Genomic DNA, 22073 nt, shown 5'->3' with positions numbered 1-22073 from the left:
TAGCTATCACCTTTAAGCTGAAGTATGTTGAGATAAAGGAACCAGTTCAAGATCACTCCGTTCTTGCACATACATTTTTGGATAGCTGCTTTTATAGAAAAATGAGATTTACATTGCAGTCATCTTTCAGTTTAAGGTCTATTATATCAGTGTCTCTTTTTGAGCTCCATAAACACAGGTTGCTATTAAACACCTAAGTATTTCTCCTTGACTGGTGAGTCATAGGTTATTGGTGGCACCCTTGACTGTTTGTTTTTTTAATCCCATCTCTCACCTCAAAAATCTGACTCTTCAGCTGAGATGCATTTTATATTATCAGTAGCCTTATGACTATTTCATAGTTGGTTTTTTGTTTGTTTGTTTGTTTTTTGTGGCTGTGAAATAAAGGGATGGGTGATAGCTGACCAAAACAACTTTAAATTCAGAAGAGATCTTGGTAACACAATTCCTAATCTGTGCTGTAGGCAACTTCTGTAACATATTTTTTACAGGCTTCTGTTTTTGAAACCTATAAGAGATATGTGGAGCTCTCTAATTACCAAGGATTGTTCAGGGGTAGCTTCTAGGTAGGCTGTATTCAGTGCCAGGTATTTCAAGAATTGCTTTTTGGTTTACATGACACTGCTTCCATGAGAGACCTCTTACAGTGTCACGGTATACTAATCACATACACTGAAGCCTGTGTGAAAATGTCCAAAGCAGCAGGAAGCTATTTACCTTTCATAAACTAAAATTATTTGACAGGTCATTGTCTGTGTGTGGCTTTTGTGTTTCACCTTCCTCCTGTTCACAGAGTCCATCTGTTGCAATTGCTTGTGCTGTCCAGGGATAACAGATGAGCAGGGCATAATTGCATGTGTGAAGCAGGCAGCTCGCAGTAATACCTGTACAGCACAGCGGCACCTGTTTTAGGCTAAAGTTCAAAGGATTTTGACTCTGAGGTGGCAATAGATAACTCTTACGTAGCACTCCCAATTGCAGGGCTTTAGAGTGCCAGAGAAACTGGCAGTGCTGTTCCCACTGTATACCTGGCAGAAGGTTAAAAAATGGCATTGGCATTGCATAACTTTATTTTTATAATTTCCCTGTGGTTTGGGAGGAACAAGAGTAAATACGAAATTCAGAGATATCTTTGTGCTTTGTGAATTTACTACAAAACATGGCGAGTGAGAGTGAGTACTTTTTATTTTAAGTCGGAAGAAGAATATTAGACTTTCAGATATTTTTACATCTGTGTCAAGGATACTTTTGGACGTCTGAGCTTTTTTGGTTATATGGTTGTTTTGTCTGTGCTCTGTAAGTATGTTTGCAGCCTTTTATTCTTCTGAAAGAAGAAATGCCTTCAGGTATTAGGTGACTTGAACAAAATTCTGACCACACATAGCATTTAATGTCTAATTGCACGTAATGAAACAAACTTAAATTTTTGCAGGGGTCACCATCAACCAAGAGGCGGGGGCAGATGTTACAGCCCATTATAGAAGGTGAAACTGCCCATTTTTTTGAAGAAATTAAGGTGTGTATAGTGCACTTAAAAAAAAAAAAAAATATTTCCCAGCACTTGTAGGGAACCGAAATATTTCATATTTGTTTGGAATTTCTGCATTGACTTTCAGGAAGAAGAGGAGGAAAGCGATGGTTTGTCTACAGACCTGAATGATATTTTAAAAACCGCTGTCCAAACACCGTCTGTTTTAAGCCCTGTTGAAAACTCTGAGTCTGATGTTGAAGATGGTCAAGAGAAACTGACCCGGGACCTGAGGCTGTCGAGCACCCGCGCTGCTTCCATGTATGTAAAAATAAGAAGTGACTGATTTGGTTATAAAAGTTGCGATTATTGCACTTATGGTCATGATGCCAAATCTGTGATGTTGGGTGGAAGGAAGTGACATGTTCAGCACTTCTCAGGAAGCGTTTGGCTTGAAGGAGCGTTCTTTCCTCTGACATGTGTGACTACGTTCTTTTTGTATTCACTGAATTGTTTAGTGTCTTCTAAACCTACTTCAGCCTTACTTGAGTTGCGTAGACAGCAGAAAATTTATACCCTTTTATTACCTACTAATTTGTTCTCAATATTTTGCTATCAGACAGCATCTTCCTTGTGAGCAAGACAAATTTATTATTAGTGCAGCTAGCTCAGTTGGGTTTGAGTATGCTTTGAAGAATTTAAATTCTATTGTATGGCCAACAGTATTTTTCTTTCGCTTGAAATTTTTAGGCCTGAATTATTGGAGCAACTGTGGAAAGCCAGAGCTGAAAAGAAGAAGCTACGTAAGACATTACGAGAATTTGAAGAGGAGTTTTATCAGCAGAATGGAAGGTTTGTTTACCACAAAAGCAGATGCTGGACAGCAGTGTTATTTTGTAGCCAAGTATTTTTTTTCAACTTTCTTATGTGGATGTTGACAAATGGAATCTGATCTGTTTTAATCTCTACCATGAATAATCTCCTGAAGGAGATAACTCTGGTGTATTTTTAATAGCAGAGGAAGCCTGCTCCTGAGTTTTGTTTCCTCTGTTACAGTCTGTAAAGCATAGTAATGAAAATAGAAGTGGGCTTTTTCATTTAAAAAAAATAACACTTTAAAATACTTATATATATATATATAAAATACTTTTTAAATATATATATATATATATATATATATAAAACTCAGATTATCCCTCTGTTTTTAACATAGGGCAGAGAATTTTGCCCTAAGAAGTTTGACCTTTGTTCCAGTAGGTCAGTCCTGACAGTGGATGTTTGCTTTAGCAATTATGGGGTAGATCGTTTTTATTCTTCTCTGTATTGTTTAGTTCTTGGAGGCTTCTTCCTTGAATATACATTGTTATGAATTTGATTGAACTGCTGCCCTTTATATGTAATAAGAGGCTTTTCAAGGTGTATCAACTCATAAACAAAACTAACAACACTCTTAAGAGGTCAGTCACTTTCTTGACGGGCAGATGTTCTCACTTCACAATACTTTCTACTGTATTTCTCCTTAACTATAAATTCCTGGACCATTGGTCATACAAATTGCACTAACATGGCTTCATCACGCACTTACTGAATTTGGGACATAATTCCTTTTGACTTTAATAGTAATCAATGAGGTTGTTAATGAAGGGTTGATTTAAAAAGAAGGCAGGTTAATAGATTAATTTATTACAGTCCAGTCTTAAATAATTAAGAATAATTCTCAGCTATCAATTTTTGGGTCAGTCTACATACAGTGAAAATGTAGATCAACTTAAATTTATTTGTATTTTTCTGTAATGTATACACAGGATCTGAAATGAAGGTCTTCACATCCTGTTAATAAAAACTCCAGAAGAACTTAAGAGAACGATTTATAAACAGTGCTGCAACAGTTGGGCTGAATAAATACTGCTGGGTTTTCTGTTCAGTTTTTTAGGTGATGGCAATTTTAACTACAATGAACTAAAATACAACAATGTGTCTATTATTGGTTAGCAAGCTGCCAAAAGTCTTTTTATCAGCTCTAAGAGAACTGCACATTGCTGCTTTTGTGTTTGGCTTGCTACAGTACAGAGGACTTTCTTGAAACTTAGATGTGCTTTTTTTTACAGGAATGTACAGAAAGAAGATCGGGTTCCAATGCTTGACGAGTACAGGGAGTACAAGAAAATTAAAGCCAAACTTAGGCTGTTAGAAGTCCTTATCAGCAAACAAGATTCTTCAAAATCAATTTAAATTATGTTCCTCCAAACCAGTGAATAACATGATGTTTCCGTATACTACCACTGTACTTATTGGGTGCTTGTGTTCAGTTGTCATGCACTGTTGAAAGAATCCAGTTTGTGCACTTTATTGTGGTGCCACTATAATGTGTTTGAAGGGTAAGTAGGTCCTGTCTAGAGAGCAAATAAGATTTCTAAGTTCGAGACTGCTCTATCCAACTTTAGCAAACACAGGTTCCATCAAAGTTTTGTATTACAGATGCATCCATCTTGTTCCAAAACAATCATAGCTTTTTTCTTTAGCATTCAAGAACTTTGAGACTTTTGTTATTACCAACATTTTGCATTATTGAAGAAATTATTAATACCATAATGCTACACTGAACTACTCCTCTTGCCTATTTTTTATTTTGGGGGGAAAAAAGTCAGCAAATTAAACATACAGCTCTTTTTCCTGGAACATTATAAAAACAGACTGAAATTCCTTTCAAAGGACTGCTGTGGAACAACTTTAATTTTTGGTATTCTAAATTGCACCTGTAACACAGTAATAATTAACTTCTATGGATTTTGCTTATTAGTGGTCACGTTTCCTCCTTGATAAAGATGACCGTGGACAAACCAGAAAGTGACCTTGCTTAGTGTCTTTTAAAACTTGGAAAACTGAAAAGTTATATCACATGCTGCCTACAGGACTTATGTTACTGTTGTTCATTTTATCATTTAATCGGTTATTATCAACTAGTGGTGACATAGTGTTTTGTCTGAATTGGATACTGCATCTCCGCTTTTGGAAGATTTGAGGAACATAATGAACATTTTGGTGTATGGGAAACCTGATGGCGCTCAGACTTGCGTAGCTCCAGCAGAAAAGAGCTGGCTTAGGATGGTTAAAATTCCACTGTACCTGAAATAAGTATGGTATCAAGGGCTAAAATCAGTGTAGTTAATGCGCACCACAGGGTGAACTGTTGGTTTTGAATGAAAAATTACTGCTGTTTATCACGATTTTGTTTTACAGTTGAAGAATAAAAATAAGTTATCTAACCCTTATGATGTAAGCAAAACAGTTTATGGGCCTTGCATGATTTAGCTTCAGAGTTGAAACTAAATAATGTTTTGAGTATCACATCTGCTGTGCTGAATGATGATTTAGCTACTAGCTTTATGCTCTGCAACAGCCATCAGCAGCTGGTTTTGATCTGGCAAAATCTAAGTGTTAATTTTAACTGGTGCTTTCTCAATTTTTTTTTTTCTTTCTTCAATGTATCAGTTTGATTGTGGCCATGTTTTGCATGCACCTCCTCTCACTGCATGTTTTTATGACTGGCTGATGTCAACATAGCTATTATTCACACTGCTTTATGAAAGACCAAAAATGAACTTTCTCACAACGTAAGAAATGGCTAGCATGTAACCTCATAGACTTGCTGTTCTGTCATGAAGCATATGAAATAGGTTGAAAGTAGGATATTTAGTGCTCAGATTTCATCTGTGTACTGTAGAATACTTGTTTCGTTTTACTCTGCTTGTAGGCATGTAATTTTGGAATTCAGAAAAAAAAGCACTAAAACTATTGAGCACTGGTGGTATGCCTTTTTTTTTTTTTTTTTCCTTTTCAAACTGCAAAATGATCTGGGACCTTAGAGAATTATGAGGTTAAACTAGTCTTGAGACCATTTATCAATTTTATTCTGTTCCATAGTGCAATGTACACTTCAGTTACTTTTCTATCAGTCTGCAGACACGGGTGTATCCAAACATTGAAACTAATGTGTACTGTATAGTGTTGTACATGAATGTTTGTGTTTTATATACCACATGCAAAATGTCAATATGCACTATTTAAATGTTTTAAATAATATATTCCTCCTTTATAATGCTTAAATCTATATGATTCCAATATTTTTATAAGTGAGTGAGTGATCAGACTGGTTCCAATTCAGAATTAACAGCTGCTTTGTGTTTGTTATGCAGTGTTTGGCTGTTTATTCAGTATAGTAGATAAGCATGGCAACAGTTATGCTGAGTGTGTTTTGTGCCATCCTTGTTGAGCAATAAATAAATGGTAGAACTAGGCATTTTGTGATATAACAGTTTTACTTTGGTAAAAGCAAAACCTATATATCTATATGGATATATAGATATGGAATATATATATAACTAAACCAGATATAATTGCATTGCTATGTCTGGTGCTCATTGTATAGACTTTTATAATAAAAGTACCTTAACCTTTATTGTCATATATCTTTTGTTTCTCATCGTGCTTTCTCCTCCACTGCCGTCTCTTAAAACCAAGTGCCGAGTCCTTCACTATTCCTGTGTGTATTTGTAGTTTCAGGGCGTTGCTGAGGCAGGTCCACACGCTGCAGCCAGCCAGCAGAGCCACTGGCACTGGGGGTGCTCAGACAGCCCTTGATGAAGCTGCAGCCATTTGGGCCTTATTTTACCTCTGCAGACTGTGCTTCTCGGCAGGGACAGCAGGGAAGGGACCACGGCAGCTCCTGAACTGACAGCCTGGCTTATGGTGTGGTGTGGCCTTCAGTTCCTGCCAGGCTGCCAGCCCACCGTGTGGTGACACAGGAGCAAACTGTGAGTCTCCCTCATTCCTGCTCCAACAGTAGCAGCTTCAGGAGTAGATGGGGCAGAGGAGCTGATTTGGCCATTACTGAGCTAATTAATTCACTGCCAGTGAATACACCTTCAGCTGATGATTCTGTCTCTATATACTTAGCAGGGCCTGTTGCGGCAGGACAAGGGGTAATGGCTTCAAACTAAAAGAGGGCGGATTGAGACTGGATGTAGAAAATAATTTTTTTTACAATGAGAGTGGTGAGATGCTGGCCCAGGTTGCCCCCAGAGATGGTCGATGCCCCATCCCTGGAAACATTCCAGGTCAGGTTGAATGGGGTTCTGAGCAACCTGATCAAGTTGAAGATGTCGCTGCTCGTGGCAGGGGGGTTGGACTAGATGGCCTTTAAAGGTCCCTTCCGACCCAAACTGCTCTACGATTCTCTTAGCAGTAACTGCTGTGATACTGGTTTTAAGGCTGTGCTTGTGGCCAGAAAATGCTGTTACTGCACACACCTTCTGTAAACACAGGAGGATGCTTTTCCTCTGGACAAAATAGATTTTTTTCATAGTATATTGATGTAAATTCATACGAAAAGTGATGGAGGTCTTTCAAACTGACTCTTTTGTTGTATTTTGTGTAAATCCACCTTCAGCCTAAGGCCTGGCAGGGGACAGAAGAACTCCTAAAGGTGAAGACTCTGCTTGTGAATGTGTGGCAGTTGCAGGTAAATGGGGAGAAGAAAACCAACTAGGAAGTAGAGGGAGAGGAGAGAGAAGGCAGCCTGCAGTACATGCTTTAGGGTGGGACAGAATAACCTTCCCTCTGATCACATGCCTTTCCTCTGAAGGTGGGGGAAAAGAAAGCCCAAATTTGTAGGACACTGGTTTGAAGAATGAACAAGGTTGTTACAGATCTGTTCTTCAATCCTCCCATTTTCACTTAGCATTATTTATTCAACAAAGCTTGCTCTGATCAAGATGCTAATGAGAAGACAAAAATCCCTCAAACAGTGGTTTGGTGGGAACTGTTTAAAATCCACATACTACAAAGCAATGAAGAATATACAAATAAGGAAAATAACCCTGTTTTAAACACCATTAGCCAAAACAGAGGAGAAACAGCTATTTCTGAGGGTGCAAAAAGCTCCATGGTACTGGGACAGATCTTCCTTTCTGAGCAACCAGGTCTGAGATGACACAAATCTATAGTATTCCAAGCTTTACCTTTTCAAAGAGGTTTACTTGAGCCGTTATGTGAGTGCAGGGCAAGGAGCTTGCTGGATGTAAAGAGGGTTTCCTGTGCTCCAGAGGAGTAGGGCAAGAAGCACTTGGAAGCTCTTCCACGAAGTCCTGGGTAGGTAATTGTGGCTAAAGGTTTTGAGACTTCTTTGTACAAGACGGGTTGCCAGGAGGCGGAAAGGTCGGAGATGCCAAAGGTGCAACGCATCTGCTTTCCTGCATGTCAGGCTACTGAGTAATTGAGATAAACAGATCATCGGTGACCTCTGTTTTCTGGGCCAAGTGTCCTGGGACACTGCATAGCAACAAGAACCCTTGGGAAGGGAAAGGAAGAGGTGGTTTTATTTTAAACTGATCCCTTTTAGATGAGAGAGGATGGCTTGGCTTGGCCAGGAAACTGAAGTACAAAAATCAGTGATCCCTGGCAGGCAGACCAGTGCATGGCTACATTGTGCTATCAGGCTGAAGCGGTCTCTTTTGGGATCCCTTCAAGTGCCTGTCTGCTCCCCTCTGCACGAGACGGCTCCTCAGCAGTGTGGTTAGACACAGAGACCAGAGACCATGTAGTAGCTTGATGGTGCTCTGCAGGACATAAAACATTGTAATATTACAAATCACTGTAGAATTTCTATAAGATTCAGGGTACTTTGGAGGCTGGGGGCTGCGTGTCATGCGTGAGCTGAGATGTACAGCAGCAGAACGTGCCTGGGGCAGGCAGTGCGTGGCATGGGTGGGCTGCTGCAGCCGGGGGGTGGCCCTGTGTTTTCTCATGGCATGTTCAGATGGCATCTGGACACGTGTCATATTTCTTCCTGTGGCCGAGTCCTGGCAAAGAAAAAATATTAACAACTACATAGGAGTAGATAGCTTCTGGCCTGGACATAACACCTTGTCTGTAAGGCAACGGGGATAAATGGATTTAGGAATGAAAAGGATGTTACGAAAAGCCAGGCTGGTGCAAGGGTGAAGCCAATCGCCCTCTAGTGGTTCCAGCTGTTAGGGCTGATCAAAATAAGAGATGGTTTATCTCCTGAATGAATAATATATATATTTTTTTTTTCTCTGAAGGCAACAGTAACCTGTTTTGGAAGCAACATGTGCCTGGAACAAGAACTGTTAAGAAATAAGCATTAACCTCGGCAGCAGATGCACTAGGAGAAGAAAGTCCAGGGAAGTGAGGGCTCATGACCCCTGTGCTGGACTGGGCTACGCAGGACCAGAGGTGGAGCGAAGGGTGGGGAGCAGGCACTGGGTGCTGCCATTGCTCGTCCTCCGCTCCCGTGGTTACAGGAGCAGGTAGCTTCTATCTGTGTCTCACAGCAGCCCTGAAATAAGGCAGAGGAATAAATGCCGTCTGGCATTCGTAGAGATGCCTGCCCACAGCTCTAGCAAGGTTGGTCAGTTCTTCCCACAGTTGAAGAAGCACCTGAAACTTTCAAAGACAAGACCCAGAAGCAACAATGGTATATACCTTTATTAACATTCCTGCTTCTCTTATGCAGAAATAGGGAAAATAAAGGGGGTGGGGGGAGAGAATGGGGTCTTTGCATATATTTAAACTGTGTGAAGAATCAGACCATCTCTGTTCATGCATTTTACTGTGCCGTCTTGCCTGAAGTATGCTTCACTTGTGACGTGTTTTCCATAATTCTCATTAATATTTTATTAATGTTATTTAATTCTTTTCCCAACTCAGCTGTATACCTGAAGAGCCTGGAACACACAAATACAGCAACACATCCTTGAGATGGTGCTGCCCTTAAAATTGAATTTGCAACCTTCCTCTATGCTCACTTGTGTCAGCTGCCAAAGGTCTATGTCCTGAAACACCCTTCACAAGCACAAGGTCTTACAGTCTCTGTCCCCCTCCCTGGGCAGCCACAAGGAGATGTTTTAGAAGAGTGACAGTATTTTAAATTCTTGTCCCACCTCATTCTTGACTAATGTCCTTATAAGCTGCTCTTCTAAATTCTTTCATTTCCTTCTTCCCTCCCTGAGGGCAGCTGTTGTCAGCCAGTATAAGAGCACTTAAAATATCTTAAAATCACTGACTTTGTGGTTGATCTCCTGTCTCTCAGGTTGTCACTGGGTGAGGGTTTCAGCTAGGGCTGCAGCTGCCTGGGGGTGGGAATAAGACTACAAGAACAGACTCAGGCACACTTACTGATGAAATTCTGCAGTGGAGACGAAGCCCTTGCAGCTCTCAGCTGTGACCGAGTCAATGTTGTCAGTAAGTGGATACTTCTGACGAAGTTTCTCTTCCCCTTCCTGTAGCTTTGATAACTTCGGATGGCTCTATTCAACACCAGAGGGATTAAAAAAAAACAAACAACAAACACCAAAATCTCAAAGCCAGCATGGCTCACTGGGACACCTGTAACAGCAGTCACTCATGCAGGGAGGGGGCATGCATGCAGGCAGGCAAACATAGATGCAGCTTTGGGGAGAAAAATGTTCTCTTCTCCATCTGAAAGTAGATTTTCCTTCTGACCCTTCCAAAAATACAGGATATAGGAATACACATTTCTTTTCAGAGTTGAGAGATCGCAAGCGTTGTGTGTAGCAGTGTTTACAACTAGCCAAGGGGCTTTTCCCTCTCTTGCTGTAGAAGTAATTTTAAAAAATGTTTTAGAAGTACTTGCATGGGCCTATCCCAGATACGGAGCTACTGAAGACTGCTGGAAACCTTTTTGTAAAGCAACAGGAAGCTACAGTAATCTTTCTTCTAGATGCAGCCTATAACCCAACAGATTGTTGTAAAATTTGTTTGTTTTCCATACATCTGTTTCGGTTTAACATTTGGGCAAATGCCCAGCTCACAACTTTGTACCATTGCTAAGACACACTGACCTCACCCTACAGCCAGCTCTGCTATTTAGTGTATGACCTTGCCCCTGAGCAACCTTTCATTTGAAGTTTTGGGCATAATTAGTGATTTGTGTTTATTAATAGGTCTAGCTTTTGCTGTTCCTATGATGTTAAAAATAGTATCCTTTAGAGAAATAGCTTTTGTAAGGAACAGTGGGGACAACTTCTGCAATATAATCAGCAGTTTCTAAGAATATAGGAAAGAATAAAGCCTACCTTTTCATTAGCACTGTCTTCCTTGGAAAGCTTAGAAATACCCGTTCCTTTGGTGGCTGAAAATTCCTTGCTTGTCATTCACACATATGAGAAGAGACAGAAGTCCCATGAGAATAGGTCTGTGCTCAGTGCAGGGGGGAACAGCGAATGCTGAGATCTTACCTTTCCAAGCTCTCCTCTGCTGAATTTGTATCCATCTCTGGTTTCTTCAACTTGAGCTTGACAAGGGCCTTATTGCAACTCTGAACATAGACAGGGAAAGTCAGGCACATTAATTGGCTTGTGTTTAACCAGAGACACTTCTGCACAAGGACTCAAATGCAAGGAACAAACTGTCAGTGTAATGCCTTGGCAATTAAACAGACATCCCGCCAGGCTATCGCTTTCTTTGTTCCCTTGGCTCGGCTCAGAGAACTTACCCTGCTGTATCTCAAATTTGTCATGAAATCCCTGAAGGCAATAGCCAACCAAATTCGGTAAGTGTTTCTGTTTTCAAGCATATTCAGTTTAATTTTTCTGTAGTCCAGGATAAGTAGGGGAACAAACTTGAGTGGGGGATCTAAGCAGTGCTGTTGCTGATCAGACTAGCTGTATCCTGGCCAGGAACTCCCCTTTCCCTTTCCTCAGTGAAAGCTAGGCTTTGTGGGAGCAATGGAACTTGTATCTATGCCACTCATAAAATCCTACAGGAAAATTTCAGGTAGGTACGGCTGCCAGCCCTCCCCTACGGAGCGCTCAGCATAGAGAAACGCAGTCTGAATGCGCGGGTCTCTCATCCCATACCTATCTCAATCATCTGATTTATCTCACCGGTGATGCTGTATTCCCATTAAGGTTAGATCTCTAGGCAGAGGTACTGACTCGTCCCAGCGATGGAACCTCATACAATCTTTTTGGCTTCAGTGTATGCATTTGGCAGGAAAGGAGGTCATAATTTCAAGTTTAACTGAAGAGTCAGGGAAATATTTGTTCCCCTTTTGTACTCATTTTTGGCACATAAAAATGGTCTAAACTTTGCAGCGTTTTAAAGGTATGTATTTTCACTTGTCTTTCCATGCAGAGAAGATCTTTAGTCTTTCAGTTTGGAAGAGCAGCAACAGTACGCTCTGAGGAAAGCTGATGACAGGACGTATCACAAAGCAGGCTGGTCTTAAATACCGCTTTTCAAAGGGTGATGGAAAGGTAGGCTCTTTGCACCCAAACTCATACACTGCTCTTACTGGTAGGAGCTCCTGTCAGTTTGATGGAAGGATGTCTCTGTATCTGTCAAACGTTTATTTAAAGTGAAAAAACAAATAGCGTGTGTTCTTTAATGGCTATGGCCTAGCTGTTTAAGGCTCTTTCCTAGTGACATAGCTTAAAATTCCTCCTCTTGTCTTGAATTAAATGAGGTAGTTACTGACGTGTGTACTTACCTGTCTGAAGAGGTCTCTGATCTGCAGTTCTTCACTGGTTATCAGTTTAAAGTCTGCTTTGACTTCTGAGTAGGTGTCATTTATAATAGCCAAAAACATGTTCTGCACAGGAAGGATGCAGTTAGATATTTGTTTCTGGAAACTGCATTTGTCCTCTGCTGGGGCTGTTGTTTTGGGGGCTGTTCCATGCTAGGCCACGTAACTAACGGAATTGAAGAGCTCTACTGGGCACATATATGGTCCTAATGCACTTAAATTATCTGGTGGTCTTAGGGAATGTTTTTGGGAGACAAATCGCTTATTTCCCACCTGCAATATTGGCTAGAAGGCCCAGTTCCTTGGAGGCAACAGATTTCCTGTCGTATACTTGTAGCTTTTTCAGATGATGTTTCAATCTGAAGTAATTAATGAAAACATCAATCTAACAGATAAACCAAACCTGCACCTACACGGTCCCATGCAAGTCTCTCTTTAACCTTCCCGCCTGACACGGCTGACATTTTGCAGTTTTCAAGAGCATCTGATTAAGTTTTTCAGAAATCAAAATCTCAAGAAATGGGTGGTGCGGTAGACTGAAAGGGGCAACGTGCTCATTTTGTGGTGCAAAAGCCCTTTTTGGGGCTCTTTGGAGGAAGGGAGAGCTGTGAAATGTCTGCCTGCTGGGAATTCCTGCAAAAGAGTTCGGAGTGCCTCTCTGCCCAAGTGTACTGAGGGGCAGCCAGGGCAACCCACTGTAACTTGGGGTGGAAAGCACTGTCTTGGAGCACTGCACAACAGAGCTTCTCTACTGCTTATGCAAAAGGATAAGCATTTTTAAGATGATACCTACCAGCAATATGAAGAACACAAAGAAGACAAATGTGATGAAGTAAATAGGTCCAAGGATTCTGTTTGCTGCTTCGATGGCTTCAAAATTAAAATCTCCCAGCACAATACGAAACTGGGTAAAGCTGGGAGTAAAAAATAGCAGAATGAGGTTGACTGGCTTCTCCTAAAGAGACGTATTGTAAGCATTATTGGGGGGGGGGGGGGGGGGGGGGGAAGGCAATAGATACAATTGAGACTGATTCACCATTACCTTAGTCACTGAAATCAAAAAGCAAGCCAGGATAATACTGCTATCGTAAACTGGGCATTTAGCATATATTTGAGAATTTGAAAATACAAAGGAATTTTTAAATGGCTTGTATGAGAAAATACTTTCATTCTGATTAAACCACCTGGTTTTGGGGGTTTCTTTAAATTATTTCCCTTCTCTTCTAGCTTCATGATCCCTTATCTTCTGTTAGTATAGAAGGTAACAGTATAGGTCCCATGTCCCCCTACAGGGGATTTTATTCCTAGCTAAGACAAATATTTCTCTCTATTGCAGCATCTTAGAACTATCTCGGATCCAAAATGAGCTATTTTTCTGGTTTAGAAGTGCCTTAATTTTACATGAAAAGCTGCTTTCAAACAATCTGGTACAGTAAAGATCTCTCTCTCAAGTTGTAAGAAATGTAGCCGTGGACTAAAAGTGCACACTGCGGGTGACAAGATAGGGTTGCTACAAGGTGCAAGGACCATCAAAACCAGTTCCAGCTGGCACCTGGAATTGATCTGATTTTGCTACAGTGAGTGGCTGAAAAAAATCTGGGGAAAAAAGTAACAGAGGCAGCAGATGGGATTTGGGGACTCATGGCTATGCAGCTGGATGTTTTGACTCCTGTTTGCAAACACGCTCAGCTTGTGCTCTGGGCCACTTGGGTCGCTCAAGCAGTTCTGTGGTTTTCATGCTGGGGACGGGACCACAGACTCAGTGGCTTGGTAGTTTCAGATTCCTGCTTTTGAACGAGGCAAAAAGAGAACAGCCTGCTGCCAGCCCTGCCCGATTGCCCAGGGGCCTGGTTACACATGCCGACAAAGTTGTGTTGAGAACTGTCGCGACTAATAGCTCCATTGGGTGAACTACTCCTGAGCTTCCCCTTCTTATGTTTCCCTGAACTGTTTAATGTACATGTGGTCTCTTTTGAACATATGAAGGTTTTGGGAAGCAGATTGTATAGACAACAATGTTGGTTTTGCTCTACAAAATAAGCTTAAGTGTTGGAGACCTGTACTCTTAATTTCTGCTTAGCAGAAACTGGTTTGTGCCTGCACCACCTGGGGGTTTTGTTATCAAAAAGTTTAGAAAGTAGCATACATGCAGTTTTGGAAACTGGAAAACTCTTCAACTTGCGATCCAAAGACCAGATAGCCAAACTGAGCGTAGGCAAAGAAAATAATGAAGAACATGATGGCAAATCCAGTGACATCTTTGGCACAGCGAGATAAAGTGGAGGACAGCTGCGTCATGGTCTTGTTAAATTTTACATATTTAAATATCTGCAAGAGAACAGAACACATTGGTATTGGGGGATCAAAATAGATTGTAACTTCTTAACATAATTTCTAGAATGTTATCTGTAATCATAACTTACACGTTAGGTCTTACCTAGAAATAAGTTGTATGGTATGTATCTGTAAGGAGAACTAGAATTGGGTGTGATTCTGGAGAAGATGAATATTGTGCAGGGCAAATATGCTTGTGTACTGAAGCTAATGGTGTGTGGACAGGTCTTCAGATAGGTGATAAGTGGTGTCCCTCAGGGGTCAGTATTGGGACCAGCACTGTTCAGTATCTTCATCAATGACATAGCAGTGGATCGAGTGCACCCTCAGCACGTTTGTGGACAACACCAAGCTGAGTGGTGCAGTTGACACACCTGAGGGACGGGATGTCATCCAGAGGGACCTGGACAGGCTCAAGAAGGGGGCCCGTGTGAACCTCATGAGGTTCAATAAGGCCAAGTGCAAGGTCCTGCACCTCAGTCAGGGCAACTCCCAGTACCAATACAGGCTGGGGGATGAAGGGATTGAGAGCAGCCCTGAGGAGGACTTGGGGGTGTTGGTTGATGAGAAACTCAATGTGAGCTGACAATGTGCACTCGCAGCCCAGAAAGCCAACCATATCCTGTTTATCTTAAAGCCTGTTTTCATGATAGCTTATGCTCAGGGTACTCGGGGCATGACTGTAAAGCATGATCTCTCCTGTCAGATGCAAGCACCTCTCCTGTCTGTTTCGCAGCTGCTTTGTGTTAGTGTTTTACAAATACCTTAGAGGAAAGAGGGCTTGTAAGCACCCTGGGATCAGGCAAAGCTTTGGGAAGTTTCATCCAGCCACTGGGAACACCGAGGCCACCCAAACCAAAGTCACTGATGTCTGCTGGGTGCAGACCGCAGTCAGAGCCAGCAGGATTTAGTAGATTAGGGGCAGTGGTGTGCAAACATGAAGGACTGGTTTGGCCCCAGAGCACCTGGTTAGGAAGAAAAGTTTTTTTTCCTAAAGTTTTTGCTCCTAATCTTAGAGAAGTTTGCTACCCCGTCCAGAGATCAGCAAATCCATTTGCTAGTACGAATAAAATTAAAGGTGTCCTGGCACACCGCCACTTCTGAATCGAGTTCAGACACGTTTTGCATTCCTCTGCAGTTAAAAAGTAGCTACTGTTTCATTGCTTTTAGCCACAAAAGCTATGAAATAGCTTCACCTATTACAGCCATGCCATCTCTGTAGGTCAGGCTGTGACCTGGATAATATTTAGTCCAGGAAAAGACTGCGTTTGAGGAGGTTGTTTGGCCATGGTAATTTCCCAGCTGCTCTAAGGGACACAGCTGCCCACGTGCAAAATTTTTTTTTTACATGGGCTTGGAATTTGTGTGACCCATGTTTCTGAGAAGGAGGTAATTTTAAACTCTTCTGGAATCTTATAAACAAAATTCTCCTTTTTAGCCTTTGCAATTCACCCATGGAAAGGTAAAAGTGAACATTTACGCTATGCTTAGAAGCACTGTGATTCTCGAGTACAAAAGAAAAAAAAAGGTAATAAGAACCAATACCTTTATCCAAGCAAAGAAGATGTTGACGGCAATCATGTTGTTGTAAAGGATTTGCCAGAACGCAAGGAAATAGAAGTCTGGATATACATGGGGATCAGACAGCAGCTCTTCCATTAGCAGAGACACTTCTACAGTGCGGTAGATGTTGAAGGCAATGGCAAGGATGGATAGCTGAAGGAAAGCAGAAGCAAGTGAAACTGAAGTCCAGCTACACCCCCACTCTTCAGACTTGTCACTTTGCACAGGAAAGACTGTACTGATTTCAAAAGGCCCCTAGTTAGATTTGAAGAACCTGAGCTTTTTACATGTTTTGTCATAAACTGTGCATGTGAGACTTTATTGGCCGAACCATTTGTAATTGTACTGTGATAATTCTGGGCTTGTGCTATGTAACATGCTGCATACATCCTAATTTTATTGTGTTAGCTCCGTTAGGCACTATCTTCCCGGCTCTGCAAAGATTAAGGCTAAAACAAACAAAGTGGATAACAAGTAAGAAGGACACTGAGCCACAGCAAGGCTAGAAAAGAGCTCAAGTGTGCTGAACCATGGTGGGCTGTGTGGCCTCTTCAGTGCAGAACAGTGGGTGACTGACTCTAACCGGCAAAGATTTGGGCTGTTTTGGCTGTCTGTCCAGTGCTAGCCGAGGCTGGCAAGCACAGAGGTGAAAGTCAAGGGGTAGCTCACCACCAGCAGCAGCAAATCCAGATAGTTCCAGGCACTTCTGAAATACTTCTTTTTCAGTTTTACTATTTTTATAGCTTCCTGGATTATGAATGTAATGATAAAGAGGCAAAAGGCGATTTCGCAAGAAGCCAGGAAGTAATCATAATATGTGACGTATCTGAGGAGCTTCACAGAGTAAGTATGTGAGGAGGTGAGAGCACCCCCGGTGGCAGGGAACTCTACCACCAACCTGGAAAAAATTGAGGACTGATGTTAGTTACTATCCCTTTAAATCATCTCAGCCCTTAATTTTCTAATATTAATTATTACTACATTTAATAATATCTTACTGGAACTCCTACACCTGTAAGATCATCTTGTAAGGGTTACGCTCAGTCCCCCATTAAAAGAGTATTAAACTATAGGGAAGGTTGAGGGGAAAACAAGAAGCTCTTGGGATGCCCAAGCTATGGTGTTTGGTTAAGTCTTTAAAGAAACTGTGTCTCAGAAGACCAAACATTCACCCTACCCTGAGTCTTTTCCTTCCACTAGCTGACAACAATACTAATAATCCAGTCTTTGACCTTGCAAAAGGCTATGAAATCTATTCCAAACGACAGCAGCAACCAGCTGTACAGAGCAGACACCAATTATTACCAAAAAACCACCCAAAACAGAAAGGAAGGATCTGGGCCTGCTCCCTGCACTAACTGATTTTCTGTATTTTTAATGAATTACTGTCTTGCCAGCTGCTACCTGAGAAATGTGGCTGCGTGTGCCTGAGGTGACCAGCCTTTCCTTGCGTCCTTATGGAAGCATTATGTCTCAGTGAATTGGATTTCACGTGTAGTAAAGGTAAGAACTCACCTGACTATACAGAAGAGGTTTATGTTAGCATTATACGTTGAGAAATCAATAAATACAATTCTGGTTCCTCTAGTGAGCCAATTGTGCTGCCTGAGAAACACCAACTTCTCCAGGCTCTTCTGCTTCGACTGAGGTAAGGTGAACATATACCCTCCGCTGCTGTACAAGCCCATAGATCCCCAGTACCACGGGGATAACGAGGAGGCTGAGCTGTATTTCCATCTATCAGAAAAGGGAAAACACAGCAGCACAGCTTATGGAAACTGGACTGAAGTAAGCTTTAACTTTTATTTCAGACAATCCTTATTAGTTTGTGTTCTTCTGCATCCACAACTGACCATCTAAGCCAGACCTTTAAATAACACTTTACTTTAGCTGAAGTACGCACGAGACATATGGCCTTAAGATATTCCCATTTCTTTTACTTAGCTATTCGTTACATTCACAAAACAGCAATTGCTTATGAATCTGGATTTTGCCCAATGTGGGCCAGACAGTTTATTACCTTAAAACCTTTATAGATAGACAGAATATCTCTGGTTTACATAGTTCATTATTACTGTGGCATGTTCACATGTTCTTTCATTGCATTAAATTGGTGCTAAACGAAGTGTGTGAAGCAGGCCTTTTGGCTCTGTTTCCACACCATTTTAGTGTGATTCCAATTTATAAACATGTGATTTAAATTCAGGCCTCATATAATTGAGCATTTCTCCAGAGATGTTAGTGGAGATAGACCCATTAACATGTGCTTTTGCTGAACTGGGCTTGCTGTTTCCAGTTCTTCCTGTCTCTCCGCTGTAAATTTCCCATGCCAAATTCCCGTCTATAATGCTGGCACAAAAACAAATCCATGGCTTATCTCAACGTAAACAAGAGAAAAATTCAGCTAATTGCATATACTAACTGAAGAATACTGGCATTAAGGCTATGTTTATGTTTTTAAAAACATTTCTATGCTGAAGTAGAATGACTTACTCAGATTCGTTCTTTAGACCAATGACTTACTCAGATTCGTTCTTTAGACCAAACTCAGACCTGTCTTCGGCTCCATAACGATATTCACTGTAACAGTCTTCTAAAAAAGTACGGAAATATGGGTAGATGGCGCAAGTGTTGTTGTGTACTTTCAGCTGGCGGATCTGGGCTACTCCTAACAGCAAATTCTCATAGTAAATATGGCTGCTGTTCTGGAGGGTTAACATCGTGTTGTTATACCTTTTGTCCCAGTAGAGTCCATCCAACAGGGGTCCTTCTGCAAACTATATACGCAAGTGAGGTCAAAGTTTCAAAAGATGACTGAAATACCACTGTTACCCCACTTTTTAGCATACAAATCTGTACAGGGTTCTCAGGTTACTTACAGCTAGAGTCTAATCTAGAATACAAACACTTCCCACCTACGTACTGTCTTATAAATATGATATATTCACATCTTTTTGCTAGGAGTCAATTCTATTCCCGATGCGATTCTACCAGAGAGATGTAATGGCATTATTCAGGCTAAGACTACAACATATGTCTGTTTGGGGGTTCATTGAAAAATTCTGCTGAATTCTAAACGAGTATGTTTAAACACAAACACTATATGTTGTTTTAACAAAATCTGTTGGTTATCTTAATCTCTGAAGATCTGTTTTGGGATATATTTCTGACTAGGTTTTTAGTCATCTGAATCTAAATGAAGAAGTGTTTATTTTTGAAGTGTTTCTTAGATGCAGATAAAGAGCATTAAACCTGGGGAGAACATTATTCTGAGTACAAAACAACATGCTGCCATGGTTTGGCATCATCAGAGCATGTATTACAAGCATTTCTAGTATATCAGCACGTACACACTGTATAGTAAGGGCTTGCTATTTTACGGACTAGCCATAGCAGACACCATGATGAGAGGGAGTACAATTCTTCCAAATGAATTGTTATAACCAGGCATTTCCAATTTTAAGGAAGAATTGGGTGAGAAACTTTGCCTTCTGCTGTCAGCTGGGCAACACTGGTAGTTTTTGGGAAGTCCTCCACCTAGCAGTGAAAACAGAGAAAAGCGTTTTGCAGCCATCACTGAAGTATGAGATAATGTAACAGCAAATCAGGTGAACTGAGATGGTATGTTTTCCTGGCTGCCCCTGTGGAAATCAACTATTTTTTTTTAACACCTGAAAGTCAAAAGAACTGTAAACTCAAAATATTTCTGCTTTTACTGAAGCTCTTTTCAGACCAAGCCTAATATTAACAATAATATTGAAGTTGTGGCTGCCCCATCCCTGGAGGTGTTCAAGGCCAGGCTGGATGGGGCTCTGAGCAACCTGGGCTGGTGGGCGGTGTCCCTGCCCAGGGCAGGGGGGTGGAACTGGATGACCTTCAAGGTCCCTTCCAACCCAAACCAGTCTATGATTCTATGAATATGATGCAAGTAGCCAACTGGCCTATTGTCTTCCTTGATGGATTATTCAGAATTATCAGTATTATTGTCTGTACCCAGAATTTATCCAAATGCATTTTAAGAAGTTATTAGCCTTCCTTCAGCTGGAAGAACTATGTTTTTTTGGGAGAACTGTGAAACTGTATTGCTCCAAATTAACACTCAGAGCTTCTTCACGTGTCTGCTCTCCACGCAAACACCTCTGCAATGAAAGCCTTACCCTCCAGAAGTCAGCTCTGCTCCCGATACTCCCGAAACCGCTCCTGTTGTCCTCAGAGAAGGAGGAGGGCTCCAGGAAAAGATGGGACATGACCTTGTTGAGGTAGTACATGTCTGTGCTCACCATGCCAAACGTCACTGCAAAGAAGGGGCAAAGAGGGGATGCTCGCAGGCTGGAACTGGAGGATGACAACAGCTTCTAACCCTGCTCCTCTGCTTCAGCTGTCATTAAGCCATGCCGCCGGAAAAAGGCGGTCTGAGATATTTCAACTGAAGTGATGCTTTTGGGTGGAAGGCAGGTGGAGTAAGGAGTAAACACTGAAAGCGGTACAGCTTATACATTAATTATTTGTAGATGGCCACCTCCGTCATTTCATGACTTACGTATACAGAGGTCTGTCAGGAAGAAGGCGTAGATGACCAGCTCCCGCAGGGTGGTCTTCAGTTCCAGTTCGCTGCTGCAACTGACGTGGGGTCTGGCGGCACCTGCTCGGGGAAAGGGCGGCGGGGCAGAAAAGAGTCAGGGGACGGAGCCCTCGCTCCCCGGCGTGGCCGGCAGCCCCGCTCCCCTCCCGCGGGGGCGGCGGGCCGAGGCCGGGCTGTGCCGGGGGGCCCGGGGTAACGGCGGCTGAGGGGGGGGGGGCTCGGGCGGCGCCGGCCCCGCTGAGGGGAGCGGGTCCGGCGCTGAGGGGAGCGGGGCCGCCTCACCCACCGCTGCCGCTCAGCCTCGGGTCCACCGCGGGCCGCTGCGGCGCCGCCGACGGCTCCATGGTGGCCGGGCCGGGGCGGCTGCCGGCGTTCCCCCGTTTGAATCCCAACGATCCCCCGCCCTCGGGCCGGTTCTCACCGCCTGCGGGAGGGCTCGGGCTGGGGAGCGGGACGGCAGCGGCCACGGGCTAGTGGAGCGGGGGCGCCGCCGCTTGCCCTTGGCTACCGGCGGGGGGCTGCGCCTCCCGCCCTCCGAGAGTGTTATTATCGGTATTTTATTTTTGTTAGTGGCGTTCAGCGGCGCTGTCCCCCCACTGCGGGTCCCCCCTCAAGCAGAGCCGAAGCAACGGGGCCTGGTAGAGCCGCACTTCCAGCTCCCCTCTTGGCAGCCATTCCTTCGCGGGGGGGGGGGGGGGGGGGGAGGAATTAAACGATAAGTTGCAGCGTCTGGGTGCTTCCAGGCTAAGTTCAGGCAACTGGGAAATTCCCTTTGTGCTGTGAAGAGCGGCAGGGAGCATAGGATATGTTGTTTTAAACATATATTAACACCGACGCTGTGTGCCATGGTGCTGCTGGGGCTCCCAGCCCGTACAAGAACCGGGGGTGCTGCTGTGTGAGACCTGGTACCTGAGGAGACCTGGTACTGGAGACCTGGTGCGCAGCACTGGTACCCCACCCTGCCCAAAAGTCGCAGTGTCTTTATGTTCCAAAGAAGGCTATGGACCAGCTGGGTACGGGTCTGCATTCGATCAGCTCAAACCCGCAAAGAGCGCAGTTATTTTAGTATGTTTCCTTGATCTGGCAGCCCGGAGGAGAAGCGTGGTGGTAGAGCTGCTGGGTTTTGGTGGGGGTTTAATAGTCAAGTGTTGTGCAGCTCAGATTTAGGGGTTTTATTTAATGGTACAGCAGTGCAGGGTGAAGCTAAGGCCTCATTTTTTCAGTTTTGGAAGATGGTCGTGGGGTTTGCTGCGTAGCAGCAGCAGCAGCGTTACTGTGCACCCCCCGGCAGGAGTTCAGGCCGGTTCCACCCTCACAAATTTTCCTTTCACAAGTACAGTTGAAAAACCTTCAGAGATTAGGTGTTCTGGGAGTTTGGCAAAATCAGGTTTTGTGGTATTTATTATTAATTTGGGCAAGGTGGCTGCAAATAGCAGCACGCAGACCATTTGGATGATTCAAGTCAACAATCGGATAAGTCACAGCAACTCCTTGATTAAAGGAGCAAGGAGGGGAAACACGGTAGCCTGAACGCTTCAGATTATACAGGGCAGCTT

The 22073-nt window shown here is 42.8% G+C and overlaps 2 protein-coding genes across 2 annotated transcripts in view; one reads left to right on the top strand and one right to left on the bottom strand.

Moving 5' to 3' along the window:
- Positions 1 to 5927, top strand: part of FAM13B (family with sequence similarity 13 member B) — a 40301-nt gene extending 34374 nt beyond the window's left edge. Inside the window, exons 19-22 of the mRNA XM_082489813.1 lie at positions 1433 to 1516; positions 1617 to 1789; positions 2219 to 2320; positions 3577 to 5927. Of these exons, the coding sequence (XP_082345939.1) occupies positions 1433 to 1516; positions 1617 to 1789; positions 2219 to 2320; positions 3577 to 3700 (483 nt within the window). The 3' untranslated portion in view covers positions 3701 to 5927. The remainder of the gene's footprint in view (positions 1 to 1432; positions 1517 to 1616; positions 1790 to 2218; positions 2321 to 3576) is intronic.
- Positions 5928 to 8969: 3042 nt separating this feature from the next.
- Positions 8970 to 20861, bottom strand: PKD2L2 (polycystin 2 like 2, transient receptor potential cation channel; the record flags this gene model as incomplete). The annotated part of the gene is made up of 14 exons (XM_082490137.1): positions 8970 to 9216; positions 9668 to 9798; positions 10588 to 10657; positions 10750 to 10829; positions 12003 to 12104; positions 12832 to 12952; positions 14185 to 14366; positions 15918 to 16088; positions 16605 to 16833; positions 17451 to 17672; positions 18459 to 18712; positions 20093 to 20229; positions 20476 to 20577; positions 20804 to 20861. The coding sequence occupies 14 exons, from the start codon at positions 20859 to 20861 to the stop codon at positions 9099 to 9101; spliced, it is 1977 nt and encodes a 658-aa protein (XP_082346263.1). The 3' UTR covers positions 8970 to 9098.
- Positions 20862 to 22073: the final 1212 nt, after the last annotated feature.

The sequence above is a fragment of the Vanellus vanellus genome (genome assembly GCF_965231255.1).
Source record: "Vanellus vanellus genome assembly, chromosome: 13".
NCBI classification, from domain to species: domain Eukaryota; kingdom Metazoa; phylum Chordata; class Aves; order Charadriiformes; family Charadriidae; genus Vanellus; species Vanellus vanellus.
Note: the sequence above shows the minus strand (reverse complement) of the source record. Positions and strands in the feature narration are given on the sequence as shown.